Source organism: Primulina tabacum, chromosome 4, assembly GCF_025594145.1.
Source record: "Primulina tabacum isolate GXHZ01 chromosome 4, ASM2559414v2, whole genome shotgun sequence".
NCBI lineage: Eukaryota > Viridiplantae > Streptophyta > Magnoliopsida > Lamiales > Gesneriaceae > Primulina > Primulina tabacum.
Window position 1 is genome coordinate 33,357,977 of NC_134553.1, and position 20,924 is coordinate 33,378,900.

The 20,924-nt window shown below is 38.9% G+C and overlaps 1 protein-coding gene across 2 annotated transcripts; it reads left to right on the forward strand.

The window, feature by feature from the left end:
* The first annotated feature begins 3,443 nt into the window (after positions 1-3,443).
* Positions 3,444-5,800, forward strand: LOC142541616 (uncharacterized). Of its 2 annotated transcripts, XM_075648105.1 has the most exons (8): positions 3,447-3,902; positions 4,004-4,041; positions 4,135-4,243; positions 4,340-4,363; positions 4,481-4,549; positions 5,053-5,140; positions 5,228-5,288; positions 5,407-5,796. In XM_075648105.1, the coding sequence occupies exons 1-8, from the start codon at positions 3,738-3,740 to the stop codon at positions 5,612-5,614; spliced, it is 762 nt and encodes a 253-aa protein (XP_075504220.1). In that variant the 5' UTR covers positions 3,447-3,737; the 3' UTR covers positions 5,615-5,796. The 2 variants fall into 2 exon arrangements, with proteins under 2 accessions (XP_075504219.1, XP_075504220.1); XM_075648104.1 differs by having other exon boundaries at positions 3,444-3,902; positions 4,004-4,243; positions 5,407-5,800.
* The last annotated feature ends 15,124 nt before the right edge of the window (positions 5,801-20,924 follow it).

The following is a 20,924-nucleotide window of genomic DNA, read 5'->3' on the forward strand; positions in this document are numbered from 1 at the left end:
AGACCGGAAAAGGTGAGAAAAGACGCGAAATATATGTGTAAGGAGGTGTGCTCGCGCACATGCGCGACGTAATGCGCGAGCCATGCGCGGAGTGGACAGAAGACCCCGCGCATATGCGCGGCGTGAGGACGCGCATATGCGCGAGGTGTCCAGTAGCCTAGTGGAGTGCTCGGCGCATATGCGCGACATGAACGGCGCATATGCGCGAGCAGGGCAGAAAGGTTCGCGCACATGCGCGGCAGAAGGCGCGCATATGCGCGAGTAAGGGGAGGCACGAGACAGTAGGTCTCGCGCAAATGCGCGACTTATGTGCGCGCATATGCGCGAGTAGTCCAGTGGTTGGATAAGGCTTCTGGCGCTTATGCGCGGACTTTGAGCGCGCATATGCGCGAGTCATGCAAAACGGAAAGATGCCACTTGCCCTGATGCATGCGCGAGATATATATATATATATATATATATATATATATATATATATATGTATATACAATCAAGTGTGAATTATCAGAATTGAAAAAGGAAAGCCGAGGGAAGCTTTGGGAGAAATTCAAGTTACGAGCAATCCGTCCGTCTGTCTTTGAATCCGAGTATAGTACTGTGTTCCTATCGACGTAGGCTACAACTGGACGTAAGTTTTGTTACGTTTTGACATGTTCTGAAATTATGATGTTGTTGGAATTGAATACACGTCATATATGATGTTCTTGACATGTTAGACATCATAGAATAGAAGTCAGATTAAGAAACAGACTGATTATGGAATTGTTATGAATTTTCAGGGTATATGGATTTATACCAGACAGATTTGAATTGTGGATGGATTATAAATTGTATCGGATATGAGTTATGATTTTTGGAATTGATTAATTGAGATTTGATATCAAATTTGTATTGTTATTGAAAGTATGAGTTGCACCGATATTGATTATGAGTTCTGGTATTATATCTGCGGTGTTGAAATTGACGAGATTATCGAGACTGTATTGTTATGCCGTCAAAACATCAGTAAATTGATATTGATCAGATTCGGTATTGATTGAGATGGTATTGTGATACCATATGTCGATTGGCATTGATCAGATTATGTTTTGATTTGAGTATTGATCAGAACATGTGTTGAATTGAGTTATATACTGATATTGTGTCTGTTCGGTATTGTTATTACCAGATTGAGAATGGACAGGATTGAATGCAGGACTTCGTCTTCGTCGGACTGAGAAGATAAAGGTATAAATTAATGTTGAGTTGAGATTGCACAACTCGAGTGAGGTTTGGCTCGAGTGTCCCTAAATCACATACTTTACCTTATTGTATTGATTTGATTGATGTACTTGTTCTCTTGATTTATAGACAGCAGGTATTAGACGAGTAATCTTGTGACAGAAGTGCCCGATAATGGTGGGATCGCCACGGGCACATTTCACGATGTCACAAGATAGTGTATTGGCGATTGTGCCAAAGTCTGTCACCGGATGTTTGGCTATCGATGTGGATAGAATTATAACTTCTTCTATTACTGATGATCGATATTATATCGATGTGGATAGAATCGGAGCTTCTTCTATTACTGGTGATCGATACCGTATCGATGTGGATAGAATCATAACTTCTTCTATTACTGGTGATCGATATTATATCGATGTGGATAGAATCGGAGTTCTTTCTATTACTGGTGATCGATACTATACTGATGTGGATAGAATTGGTATTTCTTCTATTACTGGTGATCGATACCCTATCGACGTGGATAGAACTGGAGTCTTTTTTATTACTGTTGGTCGATATGGGAATGTTGACTTCTGGAAACCGGGATCCCTAGACTAGGATTGAGTCTAGTCTTAAATGTGACGTCGTGAGTCTAATTGATAGTGTATATTGAGTTATGTTGATTATGTTCCTGAATATGGTACATGATGAGTTATGTTCCTGATGATGATACATGTTTAGAATATGATTTATTCTTGATATGGATTTATATTCTGATTTGAATACATGTTAGACATATCTGTTATATGCTTTTATATTATTTTTATGATTGCATGTATACATGATTTATATTGAGAATGTAATTCTCACCGGAGTTATCCGGCTGTTGTCTTGTTTGTATGTGTGCATGGCAACAGGTGGGATAGGATCATGGTCAAGAAGAGAACGAAGCTGGAATAGATAGCGTGGAGATCCGGGCTTCGAAGCAACTTAGGATTCAGCACTGATATATAGTTGAACATAGTTGAATTCTTGTAGATAATACAAGATTTATATGTTTATGTTTAATATGTAATTTGAATTGAATTACATTACGTTTCCGCTGTGTATTTTAAAAAAAAAATTTAGACCCTGTTTATTATAATTGTTTGAATTATTCCTAACGACGATTAAGGAATGAATTAGCGTCCGGGTCCCCACACTCATATAGTCATATTTGCACTAAAAGTGTTTAAAAAAATGTTTTTGTAATCACTAGTAATCCATATTCCTCAACTTTACTGCTCAAACTCAAAATAGACATAAAGAAGTAAATATTTGAATTTAAAGAAAGTGAATTAATTTGTAAGAGATAATGTGTTAATATTTAAATTTATTTATATGAGTATTTTTCTAAAAATCGATATTGTCAGCAAATCATGCCAAATTATGTTAATATAATGGATTGTTTCTTAATATAATAGTATAAATCTAAGAAAATAATTATATATATTGTCAGATTGACATGAAAATAGAGATAGATTAGAATAAATCAATACAAAAATATGTACTCTTCCATAAGGTAACTCATATTCCTAAAATGGTAGTTGTGAATCGATATTTAGGTAACAATAATACAATGTTTTTCCCCTAATTGATAAAAACAATAGTAATAAATATTTTTTATTGACTGCGAAAATATTCAACTATTTTTGTCCAATTTTGGTTTTGCTATGTTAAGTTTACAAATTTTAGTTTTGATAAATTAACTTTAATATTTGACTATTTTGGTCTTATATGTTGTTGAATTTAAGTTTTAGTCAAATATCTTTTTTTTCCCTAATTTTAGTCATTTTCTGATGTGACTCTCTCGGCTAATTTTTGTCATTTTTTTCTAATTTTGGTCATTTTTTTCTAATTTTGGTCATTTTTTTGACGTAGTTCGTGATGCCGATGTAGCGTTGCATAACGTCGATGTGTCGTTCATATGCACAATGTCACACCATCATTTTCGTAAAAAAAAAAAAATTAAATTACCAAAAATTGAATAATACCAAACTAAAATCACAAAAGCTGTGATTACTTTATAAAAATTTATATTTTCAGAAATTTGAAAAACCTCTATATGTTCAAATGCCTTAGAAACACTGCTAGCGGAAGTCGTTGGCTTTTTAATTTGAAAATTTCTTTACCTCTTTTGCTTTTTTGCTTTCACTTTATTTAATAATAATTCTCTCCATCTTTGTCGTTTCCCGTAGGTTCCCACCCTTTTTGTGGGTATGAAGAAGTGTATGCATGAAGCATGATGAGCTAGTTCTCCTCCAAAACTTCATTATTTACAATCATATAATATACACACACTTTTACCCATTTGTTCTAAGATTTTCATTTATGTTATTCTTATCTTCTTGTTGAGTAGATGAATACAAATAAATCGACCACACACACACACAATTGTTTTCTCGATGTAATATTGTGATTAAGGCCGCTTTTCTTGAAAGTCCCCTGGGGTTCTTGTAGAATTTAGAAGATTAGACCATTATATGTGAAGCATGAAAGGGGAGAAGATGGACAGAAGATCCTCTTTTGGAAATATGGTGAGAAATAAATTTTCAAACATTACTAATTCTCTGCCACAGCCTAAACCTCCTGTGATTTCCGAGAAATCGCCACTGGATTCTGCTTCTGCAAAGGAGTATATTGACCACCTGGTTAAGGTATGAGCCTCTTAATCCTTTTTCCCTTAGCGTTTGTGTTTTGTTTCTCACGTGTCATACATTTGACGATTTTCTTGCGTGTTTCGTGAATTATGGTTCAGGAAAAAATGGTATTGGCGAAGATTGTTCAGGAAAAAATGTACTTTCACTTCTTCTTTATATTGTCTCCCCGTGGCCGTGTTTGTGTTACACAAACTTTTTTTATTTTTGTGAATTTGATTTTGGTAAACAGTAAAGTTCTTGAATTAAGTGGAATCGAGATTCAGAAACTAAGGACAAGTCTTCTGATGATGCGGTTGCATAACTGGAATCTTGCTCAATCGAACAGTCAAATGCTAACGGTGCGTGGCGTTTAAGATTCCGAACTATTTTACGATAATTTTGTCGATATTAACTGTCTTGGTGAGCTCACAAGCTGTGAACTTTACTTGTTTCAGGCGCTTAGTTTGGGCAGAGAAAAGGTAAGATTTTGAGTTTGATGTACTTTTGAGATGTCAGAAAGTTCGACATTTCTTTTCGACGGATTTTCGATTTTTTGGTGGATTTGGTTTACAATCAACTTCTGTTGCTATTTACAGCTAAAAGCACAACAGCATGATCTTGTGTGTAAGGAAGCTCTTCTTAAGGCAAAGGACTTGGAACTCAAGGTGTGCATGGACAGTACAGGGATCATGTTATAAATTAAATTGTTATCTCAAGTTCTTTTTGATCATTGTATGATTATAAATTGCGATAAAGCTTGGAATACTTTGTTTTCCTTTTAGCAGCTATTATAGAACTTCGGATTGTTCGCAGTTTTCACCTACCATGAGTTCATCTCTGAGCTAAATATGTCAAATTTTTCATTTTACTTCCGAGTTTGCGTCAAATCGGCTGCTGGAGGTCATATTCTGAATGATTTTCTCGTGTCACTCTCAGCATTGTTACTCTCGTTGAGAGCGAATAAGTACAACTGCCATCGAGTCATATTATTGACATTGTGATGAGTACAAGAGTGTCGATTCTGTTGGATGACGGGTCAAATTTTACAAGTGTATATTTTTGGATTCTCTTGTGATATCTAATGCTATCAGCTTATTTTCTCTAGAATAAAGTCTTGATCTTCATTGATGTTGTCATTAAGTTGTCAATATTCAACTGTTGTATGAAGGAATCTGAGATGGTTAGACGAGAGAACGAATTTAGAAAGGATAGAAAATCATACAATGCCAACAGGAGCAAGTCTTCAAAGACTCAATGTAAGTTCTTCGCTCAATTGTGCTGTTGATCAATTGTACGAACTCCAGCACGATTAAGTAACCGTGTTTCGGCATGAAAAAATGCAGCTTTCGGCAGCTCGCCGTTATCTCAGCCACATGCTGACAAGCAGGCAGTAGGAAGCAATAGGTTTGAACGTCTTGAAATATCTCACCTTTTAAATCGTTAATGCTAATACAATAGTATTGGACATGACTATTTGAATAATATATTTTTATTTTGCTGAACCTATGAGATTTTTTTGAAGGCGGTGTTCGAGGAGACGATCTGCTAGTTCAGGAATCCAACATCAAGAACCGGCTGATATTTTATATGATATAGACTACAACACCACGTTTCCCTTCCCTATGCTATCAAATAGTTCTAATCACGAAAGGTACCAGGTTCATCTGTCGGGGAAACCATTCAATTCGCGAAGCAGCCTAAAGTTCAATCTTACAAGGAAAGACAGTTAAGATCAAGATGAGTAGATCATAATGCATGACCAGTAGTTAAATGTGTACCACCCACAATTTCAAGAATGGATTATAAAGTTGGACGTTCAAAGTTCATTGGCGTGAGGGAATTAAATCAATATATCATTATATATATATATATATATATATATATAACATATGATGACAAGGAAATTTCTTTATTGGTAATCCCAGTTGATTCCGCTTCCCGAATATTTGAAATTCATTAATTTATGATTATTATGATCGTAAGAGAAAAGATCAGCCGATGCAATTAATATTTATCCTAAAAACTTGGCCATATTAACTTCCTTCTGATCTTGAGAACTTCAACAGTTAAAAGAACTGAATTTTCCAGGTGCAGGGATTACACCTCGCACTCTCACTCCTCCACTATTAACCTCGTGCAGCATCCCTCACACTCTGACAATGGTTTCCGCCCATCGATTCAAAACCTATTCTTGACATCTAGGGATTTGTTGCTTTCCAAACCTTTACTACCCCATGGTGACCCTTTCCAGTTCAAGTCTTGGTGAGGGTTCCTGAAGACAATAATTAATGGGTGGGCCATTTGGAAAAACATTTTGGACGCCAATGGAAATGTCGGGGAGATAAAAAAAATGAGCATTATCGAACAAAGTGTGTTATTTGATTGCTTTCTTAGTTATCATGTCGTTTATCGTTTTACCCATATTAGGGCCAGAATCCTCATATTTTGTTGATGACCCTGCTAAGACTGGTACTCCTTCTGCAACTGAGCATATCATGTTATTTTGGGTCCTGATATTGTTAGAGTAGATGTCCTGCAAGCCAACGGTTGGCTAGGGAATTTATTGACTCAAGTGAAATAAACAATCTTTATTTTAATATAATTTAACTTTTTATGGTCTTGTTATACTTTATCTGTATACCCATGCAAACAGCATAGATAAAGTCCTTGATTATGCTATAATACAAATGAATCGTTATTCGATGTTGAAACTCATTTGTAAACACTGCATATTCTAAATTCGTTCCTAGTCGATTCAGCCACCTAAAACAGGGATAAAGGCCTGCTTGAGCTCGAGACTAGCATCTGTGATTTTGTGTACTGCGTTTCTTGGTAAGGGCATAGAGATGTCCAAACATACAGATGGGTAGTCATATGATGATTATACCGAACAACCCTCCCTCGGACTTTCCAAGTGGTTATCATTCATCGAGAGGATAAGTCCGTGGTTATGATTGTACACCATTAGTCCTTACGACCCGGGACAACACTGAGCCTCTATATGCTAGGGCTTGTACTTTGACTCGTTTACCGGCTCCAGAAGAGTCATCAGGTGGCGAGGTTGGGTACAGTTGCGACACATATAGGAGCCAGTGCATTGTAGTCGGGGATTCACCGCTCACCTACGGGTCTGGATATCCTATGTGATCTGATGTAATAATAGTGCATTGAATCTCTGGCCAGAGTATGAGATGTACGTTGGAGAAGGAGTTCTCCAATAGTACACGCGATGCCACTATTATATAGTTATCACATAGTTATCGAATTATTGTGCAACCCTCGATGAACCAATGGTTGCAGATTCGATCGGGATATATGAGATGAAGAGACCGTACTGTACGTTAATCATAATCGACTGGTTCTTGCAGACACTATCAGTGATACCTAGGGGATCATGGGGCGATGCTACTAGACGCTCTTACCATGATCCGATGGGTGCAATCAGAAATGAGTTCTGACATTCTTGATCAATGTGTTGATGAAAAGAATGGGGCTAACTGGGGTAAGCCCGAATAAAAGATTATGTCCTGAATCACAAAGAGTTGTGAACCCACGGCTAGCTGTATCCCTGAACCATTGAGGGTCACACAAGCACTGGATTATTTGTTCCCGTCGAGAGAATAAATTCAAGAAGTTGAATTTATATTATATAGTAAATTCAAGTAGTTGAATTTATGATAATTAAATTTTGAGAGAATAAATTCAAGGAGTTGAATTTATAAAATTTGATAATTTAATTTATTAAACTCAAATGTTGGGTTTATTAAATATTAAATTTTGGAGGTGATAAAAAATCAAGGAGTTGAATTTATAATTTAAATAATAAATTCAAATGTTGAATTTATAATGTATTTAATTTATTAAGCTCAAAAGTTGAGTTGATTAATTAATAAATTAAATATGGTGGATAATATGTTTAATGGGCTTGTAGGGGTACAAGTCCAACATATTAAATAATTAAAGTTTTAATGGGTTTTGATTAAATTAATTAAACTAGTTAGATTAGCCCAATTAATTAAAGCAAACTCACTAATGTTAATTATGCCATTAGGGTATGGATTTACTATAAATAATGTATCCAAGTCAAAAACCTAGCCCCACCACCAAAAAAAGGTTTCGAGACACCCACCTCCAAAAGGAAAAATAATTCAGCCACTTCCTCTTGAAGGAAAATTTTTGAGCCGTCTCTCTTAATTTTCTCTCCTACGCAAAATCTCTTTCATATTCTCTAGTGCAATTTGAAAGAGAAACATATTATTCAGTCGTGGACCTGATTAGACGTAACAAAAGGAGTCTTTTGAGGAAAATTCGTAGGGATTCATCAAGAGTTAATCCGTTTATATCGGATTAGTTGGAGCCAAGTGATTTAATTCACAAAGGTATAATTTCTAAACATTTTATGAATGTTTATTGATAAAATCATACGAGCGCCCAAACAAATAATATTTTGATTGTCAAAATAAATAAAATTTTAAAACTTCAGCTGCGTTTGGGCGTGTAGAAAAAAAAAATTCGCGATCTGCCCGGAACTTTTCCTAGCAGACCGCGCGCAGAACGCGCGGCGTGCGCGCGTGGAGCGGTGCAGCGTGCGGAACGTCCGTACGCTGTGCGCCGCCTTGCGCGGCGCACAACGCGGCGCAGCGTGCGGAGCGTCCGCACGCTGCGCGCGGCGCCGCTTGCACCTGTGCTCACCCTGCGCGCACAGGTGGCTGCCACTGCCTGAAACGTTCGGGCAGCGGGCGGGCAGCGGGGGTGAGTGCTCGGGATCGTCTCGGGAAGCGTTTTGATTGGTGGGCTTGAATTGTTTGGGCCCATGGTGCAATTTTCTGATTTTTTCAAAATTTTGGGTAAAATTGATATTTTTGAAAATTGGTTCAATTTTTATTTTGGAAAATTAATTTTTGAAAAATTTATAATTTTCTTGTAAAATAAATAATTAGAATATGATTTTAATTATTTATGGTAAAAATGAGTTTTTACAAGGAATCAATTATTATTGATTTAATTGGAAATTAAATAAATGAGTTTATTTAATTTATTAAATTCTTTAATAATTGTGGTGGTTAGTGATAAAATTATTAGATATATGATTTATCAATTAAATAAATTGTTTAATTAAATTGATGTTAATATTTGATATTAAATGCATGAAAGATGATCGAGAGCCTTGACCAATGTGTTAGGTGTATGTTAGGATATTTTACTGTTTCATTCGTTTTTAATATTTGATATTATTAAAGTGGGCCTGGTTTATGGCCCGTTCCCACCCCATGAGATGTATCCCTTATGTGCCATGGCTATTTAAATGTAATTACTATAAATAGTGGGAGATAAAGACTGGAAGATGGTGGACCCGATGATCAACTTGAAGCCATGTAAAATATTGGAAGCTTTTGTAATCGTTGCATTTGCATCCCTGTATTCACCTAGGTTTTGGACCTGGATCCATGTATTGCTCACATGGATCTAATAGTGTTGACGATCGATCATCCTTATTTATTGTTGAATGTCATATTATGATATATGTGATATATAGTAGTATGCATGTATTTATATTATTATATAATATAGTTGCATGAATCCGGCAAACATACAAACTCGTGGCACGCGAGAATTAAAATGATGAGACAATTTTAAAATTAAAATCCCTCATTTTGAATAAGATTCAAAATTTATATTAAACCGAAAAAGTAAAAATTAAAGGAGTTTAATTTTTCCTTGCCTTCCATCAACCGTGGTTGCATGTTGATCGCTACCCGCGGACAGTGTTTGGCTCATATTATTGGGGGAACTCATGGCGACCGTCTACTACAATTCAATATTGATGGGTTGGTTTGACACGCGAAAATAAACGACGTCATATTATTGGGTCCTTATTAAACGTGAGGCAAAACACGCGGAGGTTGCATATGGATGCAATTGGACTCTACCTTTTAGAAATTATAATTGGTTGATATTATTCGGGATTATAATTGGCTAATTGGACTCTACGTGCCCACTAAGGATTCATCAGAGGGTGGTGGAAATGTTAAAATAGTGCGAGGGAGATTTATGAAATAAAATCCATATTTTATATCTTAAAATTATTTTAAAATAATCAACAACAATTATTCTGTTTCCACATCAGTATATTTTTCGATTTCGTCACATAATCCTATTTTGTTATTAACAAGCTAATCGAATCTAATTTTCAAGACTGGTTGGGAAAATTGTTCTGAATTCAGAGAAAATGGCATACACACTAATGTCAGTCCTGTTGAACTGACAAAGCATACAAGATAGTAGGATCATAGTATGCAAGCTAAAGTGTGATGTGCTCGTTTTTACGTCAAATGAACTGTAGGGACAAGTTTGAGGAAATTTTGAATGCTGCTAACATTCGAATGCACGTGCAAGAGTTGCATGGTGCATGAAACTATGCACACCACTTTCAAGGAGCTAATGACTACACGCATGCAAGACAGGGCTTTGGCCCATGAACATGGTGTACGTATGACTATGCTTATTAAGAATGTGATGGGCCTGGAATATGTGATTCCTAATGAGTTACTAGATAACATCAATTTGTTGTCTTTCTCATCCTCATTTGACGGGATTATGGTGAACTTCATTTTGAATAAGATAGATGATAGCCTTGAAGAGCTAGTAAATACGCTTATAACTTATGAGATCACCATAAAACAGGAAATTATTGTTTTTCTAGTGGGTCTCTCGTCAGATGAAAATGGCCCACAAGGTAAGGGAAAGAAATGTTCCGCCCCTCACAAGAAAAACAATCCCAATAAGAAGCAAACTCTGAAAGAAACTTAAAAGGCCTACAAAGCCCGATAAGTTAGAACATATTTATTTCACTGCAAGAAGTCCGGACATAATAAATTATATGTGCCAGAAATGTTCTGGAAATGATAAGTGTATGTCCAAGTAAACATGATTTCAACAACAAACAAAAGAAAGTTAGATGATCCAATTCCCACACAAATATGGCACGCTAGACTATATCACATTTCCGAAGAAGGATGCACAAACTAGTGGGAGAAGGCATGTTTGACTTGTCAGACATAAATTCTCTACCTGCTTGTGAGTCCTGTCTAAAAGGAAAAACGACTAAGACTCCATTCGATGGAAACGTGGAACGTGCGCATGGTCTACTGGATTTGATCCACACAGACGTTTGTGGCCCGCTAAGTGTTAGCACAAAATATGGGCAATCCTACTTCATTACCTTTACTGATGACCATTCGAGGTATGGGTACGTTTATTTGATGAAACACAAATCTGAAGAACTTGAAAAGTTCAAAAAATTCAGATCTGAAGTAGAAAATCAGCTTGAAAGAAGTATTAAGGCACTTCGATCTGATCGAGGTGGAAAATACTTAAGTGCTGAACTTTTAGGTTATCTAAAAGAGAATGAGATTCTCCCACAGTGGACTTCACCAGCAACACCACAATTGAATGTTGTCTCTGAACGTCGAAATCGAACCTTGATGGACATGGTTCAATCTATGATGGGATTCACTGAATTGCCTATAACGTTTTGGGGCTTTGCGCTTGAAACTGCGGCAATGTTGTTGAATAATGTCAATACAAAAGCAGTGGATAAAACACCATATGAGATATGGATGGGAAAAACTCCCAAATATTCTTACATGAGAATATGAGGATGTCCTGCTTACGTGAAGCAGACAGTGGGAGACAAATTAGATAATAGATCCACTTTGTGCTACTTTGTAGGATATCCATAGAATTCTGTTGGATATTATTTATATCATCCCAATGAAGCAAAAGTGTTTGTTTCAAGAAATGCCACCTTTTTGGAAAGGAAATTTCTATTAGATAGAAAAGGCAAGATGATAGAACTTGAAGAAATTCAAGATACTCCCTCAACTATAGAAGTTGAACCCATTTCCCAAGAACCAGTAGTTGAAGTACAAGCTCCTAGAAGGTCTGATAGGGTTATTAGACCTCCTGCAAGATATACGCTTCTTCATGAACAAAGCCACGATGAGCATTGTGTTGGATGTGATCCAATGAATTTCAAAGAAGCAATATCTGATACTGATTCAACCAAATGGCTTGAAGCCATGCAGTCAGAAATGGACTCTATGTATTCAAACCAAGTCTAGACATTGGTGGATCAACCTGAGGGAATCGTTCTAATAGGATGCAAATGGATCTACAAAAGAAAGCTTGGGGCGGATGGGAAGGTGGTGACCTTCAAAGCAAGGCTGGTTGCAAAAGATTATACTCAAAGACAAGGAGTTGACTATGAGGAAACTTTTTCACCAGTTGTTATGTTTAAGTCCATTAGAATACTACTAGCCACAGCATCATGGTATGACTATGAGATATGGCAAATGGATGTAAAGACTGCATTCCTCAATGGAGACATCAAAGAAGAAATTTATATGTCTCAGGGATACACATCAGTGGGAAGTGAGCATAATGTATGCAAACTTCAGAAATCAATATATGGTTTCAAGCAGGCATCAAGGAGTTGGAACCTCAGATTTGATAGCACTATCAAAGAGTTTGGTTTTGCTAAGAATACTGAGGAACCGTGTGTGTACAAGAAAGTTAGTGGGAGTGCAGTGACATTCCTAATACTTTATGTTGATGATATCCTGCTCATTGAGAATGATGTAGGATTACTGCAATCAACTAAAGTATGGTTAGCTAGTAAATTCTCCATGAAAGACATGGGTGAAGCATCATATGTATTGGGAATACAAATCTATAGAGATAGATCAAAGAGGATGCTGGGACTCACCCAAGCCACCTATACCGATACCATTATAAAACGATTCTCTATGGAAGAGTCCAAGAGAGGATACTTACCAATGTGTCATGATATTACTCTATCTAAAGCTATGTGTCCCAAAACTGATGAAGAGATAGAGATGATGACACGTATTCCATATGCGTCAGCTATTGGTAGTATCATGTATGGTATGATATCGACACTTCCTGACATTGCTTACGCTCTGAGTGTTACAAGCAGATATCAGGCGAACCCTGATCCAATGCATTGGAAGGCCGTGAAAGATATTCTTAAATACTTGAGAAGGACTAAGAACTTGTTCATGGTCTATGGGGGTGGAGAATTGAAATTGGAAGGCTACACTGATTCTAGCTTCTAATGTGACGTAGATGATTCGAAATCGACCTCTGGCTTTGTATTCATGCTTAATGGTGCGGCTGTCTCTTGGAAAGGTTCCAAGAAAGACACCGTTGCAGATTCCACTACTGAAGCTGAATACATTGTTGCATCTGATGCAGCAAAAGAGGTAGTTTAGATGAGGAATCTTGTCCAAGAGTTGGGCGTTATTCCTAATGGAGTTGATCCAGTCCCGTTGTACTGGGACAACACTGGTGCCGTTGCGCAAGCAAAGGAACCAAGGTCTCATCAGCGATCCAAACATGTACTGAGGAAGTTCCACATCATACGAGAGATTGTGGGAAGAGGAGACATATCGGTCGAAAGAGTCCCCTCTGCAGATAATGTTGTTGATCCACTTACAAAGCCCTTGCCAGGACCATTGTTTGAAAAGCATCGCAAAACAATGGGATTAAAGTTAAGGGTAGTTGGCTCTAGGGCAAGTGGGAGATTGTTAGAGTATATGCCCTGCAAGCCAACGGTTGGCTAGGGAATTTATTGACTCAAGTGAAATAAACAATCTTTATTTTAATATAATTTAACTTTTTATGGTCTTGTTATACTTTATCTGTATACCCATGCAAACAGCATAGATAAAGTCCTTGATTATGCTTTAATACAAATGAATCGTAATTCGATGTTGAAACTCATTTGTAAACACTGCATATTCTAAATTCGTTCCTAGTCGATTCAGCCGCCTAAAACAGGGATAAAGGCCGCTTGAGCTCGAGACTAGCATCTGTGATGTTGTGTACTGCATTTCTTGGTAAGGGCATAGAGATGTCCAAACATACATATGGGTAGTCATATGATGATTATACCGAACAACCCTCCCTCGGACTTTCCGAGTGGTTATCATTCATCGAGAGGATAAGTCCGTGGTTATGATTGTACACCATTAGTCCTTACGACCCGGGACAACACTGAGCCTCTATATGCTAGGGCTGTACTTTGACTCGTTTACCGGCTCCAGAAGAGTCATCAGGTGGCGAGGTTGGGTACAGTTGCGACACATATAGGAGCCAGTGCATTGTAGTCGGGGATTCACCGCTCACCTACGGGTGTGGATATCCTATGTGATCTGATGTAATAATAGTGCATTGAATCTCTGGCCAGAGTATGAGATGTACGTTGGAGAAGGAGTTCTCCAATAGTACACGCGATGCCACTATTATATAGTTATCACATAGTTATCGAATTATTGTGCAACCCTCGATGAACCAATGGTTGCAGATTCGATCGGGATATATGAGATGAAGAGACCGTACTGTACGTTAATCATAATCGACTGGTTCTTGCAGGCACTATCAGTGATACCTAGGGGATCATGGGGCGATGCTACTAGACGCTCTTACCATGATCCGATGGGTGCAATCAGAAATGAGTTCTGACATTCTTGATCAAGGTGTTGATGAAAAGAATGGGGCTAACTGGGGTAAGCCCGAATAAAGGATTATGTCCTGAATCACAAAGAGTTGTGAACCCACGGCTAGCTGTATCCCTGAACCATTGAAGGTCACACAAGCACTGGATTATTTGTTCCCGTTGAGAGAATAAATTCAAGAAGTTGAATTTATATTATATAGTAAATTCAAGGAGTTGAATTTATGATAATTAAATTTTGAGAGAATAAATTCAAGGAGTTGAATTTATTAAATTTGAGAATTTAATTTATTAAACTCAAATGTTGGGTTTATTAAATATTAAATTTTGGAGGTGATAAAAATTCAAGGAGTTGAATTTATAATTTAAATAATAAATTCAAATGTTGAATTTATAATGTATTTAATTTATTAAGCTCAAAAGTTGAGTTGATTAATTAATAAATTAAATATGGTGGATAATATGTTTAATGGGCTTGTAGGGGTACAAGTCCAACATATTAAATAATTAAAGTTTTAATGGGCTTTGATTAAATTAATTAAACTAGTTAGATTAGCCCAATTAATTAAATCAAACCCATTAATGTTAATTATGCAATTAGGGTATGGATTTACTATAAATAATGTATCCAAGTCAAAAACCTAGCCCCACCACCAAAAAAAGGTTTCGAGACACCCACCTCCAAAAGAAAAAAAAATTCAGCCACTTCCTCTTGAAGGAAAATTTTGAGCCGTCTCTCTTAATTTTCTCTCCTACGCAAAATCTCTTTCATATTCTCTAGTGCAATTTGAAAGAAGAACATATTATTCAGTCGTGGACCTGATTAGACGTAACAAAAGGAGTCTTTTGAAGAAAGTTCGTAGGGATTCATCAAGAGCTAATCCGTTTATATCGGATTAGTTGGAGCCAAGTGATTTAATTCACAAAGGTATAATTTCTAAACATCCTATGAATGTTTATTGATAAAATCATACGAGCGTCCAAACAAATCATATTTTGATTGTCAAAATAAATAAAATTTTAAAACTTCCGCTGCGTTTGGGCGTGTAAAAAATCGAGATCCAACAGATATTACATTATATATTTGTCTTTCATTCGGAAAGCCATCTTCAAAATATTTGCCACGGGCATGCTCATTTAGCACTAGTAGGGTGTATAACTTGGGGATCATGTTTTCAGGTTTCGTGTATTGTAGTTTGAATCAATATGTTCGGCATGACCCAAATGCCGAACTTGGGAGAGTCTCTTGGTTTATATAGTTGTGAGCATTTAGTTGCTTCTCTGTTCATATCGACTTTCTTTCTGGCAGCCCATCCATGTTGCTTACAACCTCTTTAATGGAGAGCAATTTGATTTGGTCTGCCCCTGCATTAATGGACTATTTACAAAAGTTGATAGACAAACAATTCAACCTCCCTCCCTATAACTCGTTACTTGACACAAATCTTGTAGGTCGGCTAGTATCCTAGTTTGCATGGCCGATCTCTTGATGAGATTACGGGCTTACTCCTTACCCAAGTATCCGTTATTGGTTTTTTATTGTAGATTTCTCCTCCACCAGTCCACCATGTAACAACAATTCAAGATGATCCTTTGAGTTTTACAATCCAACTTTGTATGCATATCAATTTTGGTTTCCTTGACAATTCCTCGCACTAATTTGTCTTTTTCAGTTGATTTGACGCACATTGTATAAGATATTGCTTGTACTAAATCCACTGTTCAGCTATTCCTCAAAGATTTGTCAATCCAACTGTAAAGATAGATACAAAAGTAGAAGATTCATTTGCTAGCCGGTCGAGAGCTTAGTATATGGCTCTAGTTCCATCGGTTGTTTATCACTTTGGTATTATCTCATGCCTTCCGTTTTATGCGTTTCTACACTAAACTCATATGTATCTCATCATTATTTATTGCTTCCAGTTTTATTTCGTGCTTTTGGATGTTCTCGTAAGCGGGATTTGATCTTGGAGGAGGATACTCCCCCTACCGCTAAACTTGCCAAAACCCATCATAGGAAGTTTGAAGGCTGGAGAGTCCTCCAAAAATGTTAAAACTAAAGTAGAAGTCATTGCTATAACCCATCCACTAACTCCCTTAAGGCGCATGTTGCACTCAAGAATGTTTTGCAAAGAAATATGCACAAAGATAGCCTACCCATCATTCCATCAGGTTGATTTCTCGTTCTAGCAACACCTTAGACAACCTTATTGTTCTCAAGGATGATGAATCTCCTCTTGTTCTCAAAGATCCGAATGATGGAGATTCTAGAACAAATGTTCCACTGATGATGAGTCCATTGATTCTGGATGTGATTCGGGTGAAATGGGTGAGCCGGGTCAGGTGCTCCACCGGATCTGCTATCAGAATGATGAGGGAAATAAGAGCAGAATGTTTGGAACAGAAGCTTTCCTCCTTTAAGCAGCCGAGAAGATCTGCGAACAAGAAAGTAACCACATGAATGGACGTCGGAGGGGTATCCGATGTGACCACTCCGATGCTTAAGTCAGTGGAGGACCCAAGCTATAAATCAATGTAACCAGATGATGGTTGTGAGATTGGTGTGGAAGGTGAGTAGTAAATACACAATAAATGAGTGTATTCAATATCTGAATAGAGAATAAATGCATAGAGAGAACCTGGTATTTATAGTACAGGATGTAATGATAACCTCGTTTTTTGTGTTGCTCATTAATTATAGTAGGGCGGCTGATTATACCATAATATTCTGACATATCAAATCTCATACTAGTCACATCCAACCCGATTTTGTCAACCACTTGTATTGGTTTCAGAGATTGGTCGGCTGCACACACTCTACTTTGCCGGCGTAATTAACTGTGGCACTCATATTGAAGCGGTCCGGGTAGAATGTCTCTCGGGAATTCACATGAGAGCCCGGGCATCCAATAGCCCGGGTAGATTAAGTCCCGGGTGTTTCAATGGCCCGGTCTTTTGACTTGCCTTTTCACAGATTCTCCATGTCAAGTCGTACTCTCAACATCACGGGATAGCTTGAGATCCATATATAGATTCAGATTGTCGCCTTATTGCCCCGAGAATAGCCCATCCTCCTGACCCGGGCACTATCCATGGCCCGGCTCCAAATCCCGGGGATTCCCGAGCATTATCCATGACCCGGGACATCTCGGGGTATCATCACTCCCTCCTTAAATAGTCGGGCTAGAGTCATACTCACTGTCCCGATCAGTCTTGTGTGCCTGGTCAGGAGAAATATTTTGTCGTTTAGTCTCCCCGTGATGATAGGAATGAAGTCACTCTATCGATGCTGACGTAAGCCCTAGCATTAAAGTCTTGTCAGAGACTCTTCCTTTTCCGAGAAGATAAATCATTATGGTGCCTCGAATCCCGTGCTTGTCTTTTAAAATATCACGTGCGATTTCCAAGGTTAATCTTATCCGTCCGATTCATTTTAGATCAACGGTGCAGATCAACCTCCTCCTCTTATATATATAGTAGCTTATTGATTTTTCAAAAACCATTTGCAAATTCAAAATCGTAGCCAAGCTCTTGCAAATTTTTTTCTCGAGCTCTCCGACGCATAAATCATAACTCCGACGATTTCTACGTTTACCAGCCACAAGTCACCACCTTCACTTCTCTTTCCAGTAAGTATCTTCTTCTTTACTAACTCTATTTCCCCTTAGTTATGTCAAACTCCACCTCCTCCACGTCTGGTATGAATGTGAGGGGACGGTGGGAGGATAATTTCCTGACCCCTTCTGAACACTCTGTTCATTTTCCCGTAGGCATCCCCATTCCTTCTTCCCGACTCGTTTCTAAACAAAAAACCAAAGCCTCTTCCTCCCGACCTACTGGTGCCCAGGACAAGGAGAAAAACATAGTAGCATGGCCTTTGTGGTTCTCTATGGTGACCTCCAACCTTCGATCTGGGGCTTTTAATGAGATTAGGGCCATAGGATCGATCCCTTCCTCATACAAAATTAAAATTCCCGGGCCAAGCGATCACCCGGACATCCCATCTCCTGGCTTCCAGACCTTCTTCCTAGAACAACTGAAGAGTGTTCTTCGCTTCCCAATACACCATTTCTTCGAGGGAATTGCCCGGTTTTTTGGGCTCCCGATTAACCACCTCCACCCCGATGACATTAGGATCATGGCAGCCACTTTTATTTTATTTCGTATGAAAAATATCCCGATTAACTCCTCCATTTTTCATTTCTTTAACTTTTGTCGGTTTAATGATGCGGTCTTCTCTTTCATTGCTCGGATGCATTATCGATTTTTGACTGAAATCCCTTCATCGCTGAAGGGGTGGAAAACAAAATTTTTTTTTGCAACTCCCGACTACGTTGACCTGTGTGTCAGGCTATTTATATTCAATACCCGAGCAACCTGAACTCCCTCAGGATTTTAAACTTCTTCCCCCTTTTACTTATGCTCGGGACGCCTTAGAAGGACAGTCCTTTCTATCATAAGTGCTGATCGGGGGGGACAACCTGGTTCATTACGGGATAGGGCCCCACCCTCAAGATCCTGTGGACCAGGTCATAGATGCATTTGTTCAAGCTGAGTCACAGACCAGTAAATTACTTTTCGCTCTGTCTTTTTTATCTGCATTTTATTTTTCTAACTCCCAACTTTGGTGCAATAGAAGAAGACATGATTAAGGCGGGCCTCCTGGAAGCGACTGACGGAAAAAGGCCGAACACAAACAAGCCCGGGTAGAGAAGAGAGCCCGGGAAGCTCAAGAAGAAGAAGAGCGCCGAGCCCGGGCAGAGGTTGAGGCCCGGGCAACACAAGAAGAGGAAGAACGGCGGGCTCGAGTGGAGTTGGAGGCCCGGAAAGGGACCCTTTCTCAGGCCAATGAAGAGGACCCGGCTCCTCTCAATCATCTTAAGAGAAAAGCGGTGATGGAGCCGGTTACTGAGGTTTTCACCGTGGAGGAGGAACCTGAGATGACAACCCGATCCCATCCCCCTCCCGGCTCGTCTACTAATCTTTTCCAGCCGGGTGGAGTACCCTTAGATTTGCCAAACCTTTTTGGCGATAAGGTAAGCACAGACCTGACCAAGATGGTGCGGGGCTTACTCCGTCTTGAGGAGGTGGATCATCTCAAAGTCTTCCACCCCAATCAAAAACTGTATGAGGGGGTTTCCCGATCCTTTTCTGTAAGTTCAATTCTGTCTTGCTGTTGTTTCTTCTTGATTTTATCATTATTGCCAATCTAACCCTTCCTTTGATTTGCAGGTCTTGTAGATGTTCATATCTGCCTACGAGCAAGTGGCCATTGCAGCCAAGAATGCCAACATCCTGGCAACCACTGCTCGGGAGATGCATCATAAGCTCCAAGAAGAGGTAGGCCGGATGACAGAAATCCATGAGCATGTCTTGGCTCGGGAGAGGGCCGGCTGGAAACAACAGGTGGATCTGGTCCGAGCGGAACTATCTGAGGCTCGGAAAACCCTTGATGACCACTCTGTAGCTGCCAAATTAGAAGTGCAGGTGGCTAAGGAGGAGGCGAATTCTTCACGGGCCCGGGCTTAGGAGGCAATTGCTGCTCTGGAGTATGCGAAAACTTCCTATGAGGAGAAGATGGCTCAATTTCTGAAGTCCCGAGAGTTTAAGAAGATGGTGGCTTATAAGGCCTTCCCCTACTTTGACCTGGGCTTCAAGAAATGTCTTGAGCAGTTCCAGGAGGCAGGCTTGGTTCCATCTGACCGGGAGGACTTCCCAGACTTGGTTAAAGCTGCGGCGTCTCTTCCGGAGGATTAGGAAGAGGAGAAGCAAGATCCGGTAGAATAGATTTTTTTTTCCCGGGTTCCTTGTAAATTTTCCTCTTTTTTAATGAAATATATCTCCTTTACTAATCTTGCAATTGAATGATCAATCAATAAGTGTTAGGAATGACTTGAACTTTTGTACAATATCCTTATGGATTTTAACCAACCTTCACCAAGCACATTAATAATCGGGGTATAAGCCCTTGGGTTCAATAAACAATCTTAGTCAATAATCAGGGTGCGGGTTCCCAGGCCAGGGTACGGGTCCCATGACTTAGGAATAACCGGGGTGCGGGTCCCTGGACTTAGGAGATAACCGCGGTGCGGGTCCCCGGGCCAAGGTACGGGTCCTTGGGCTTAGTGGATGACCGGGGTGCGGGTCCCTGGTCCAGGGTACGGGTAAAACACAGGACTTCCCAGGTGCTTATGTCTGACATAGAGGCGGCTAATTTGGCTAAGGTATCAGCCTCTCCATTTTCTTCCCTAGGAATTTGTTCAATGCTCCAGTCGGTCAGAGATGCTGTCTAGGCCGTGATTAGACCCATATATTTGAGCATTTTTCATTCTTGGCCTCATACTTCTCTTTTATCTGCTAGGCGACCAGTTGAGAATCAGAGTAAATAATGACCCGGGAAGCACCGACTTCCCGGGCAGCTTGAAATCCTGTCAGAACGACATCATACTCAGCTTCATTATTGGTGACTCGGGAGTCGATTTTCAGGGCCAATTTAATCTTCT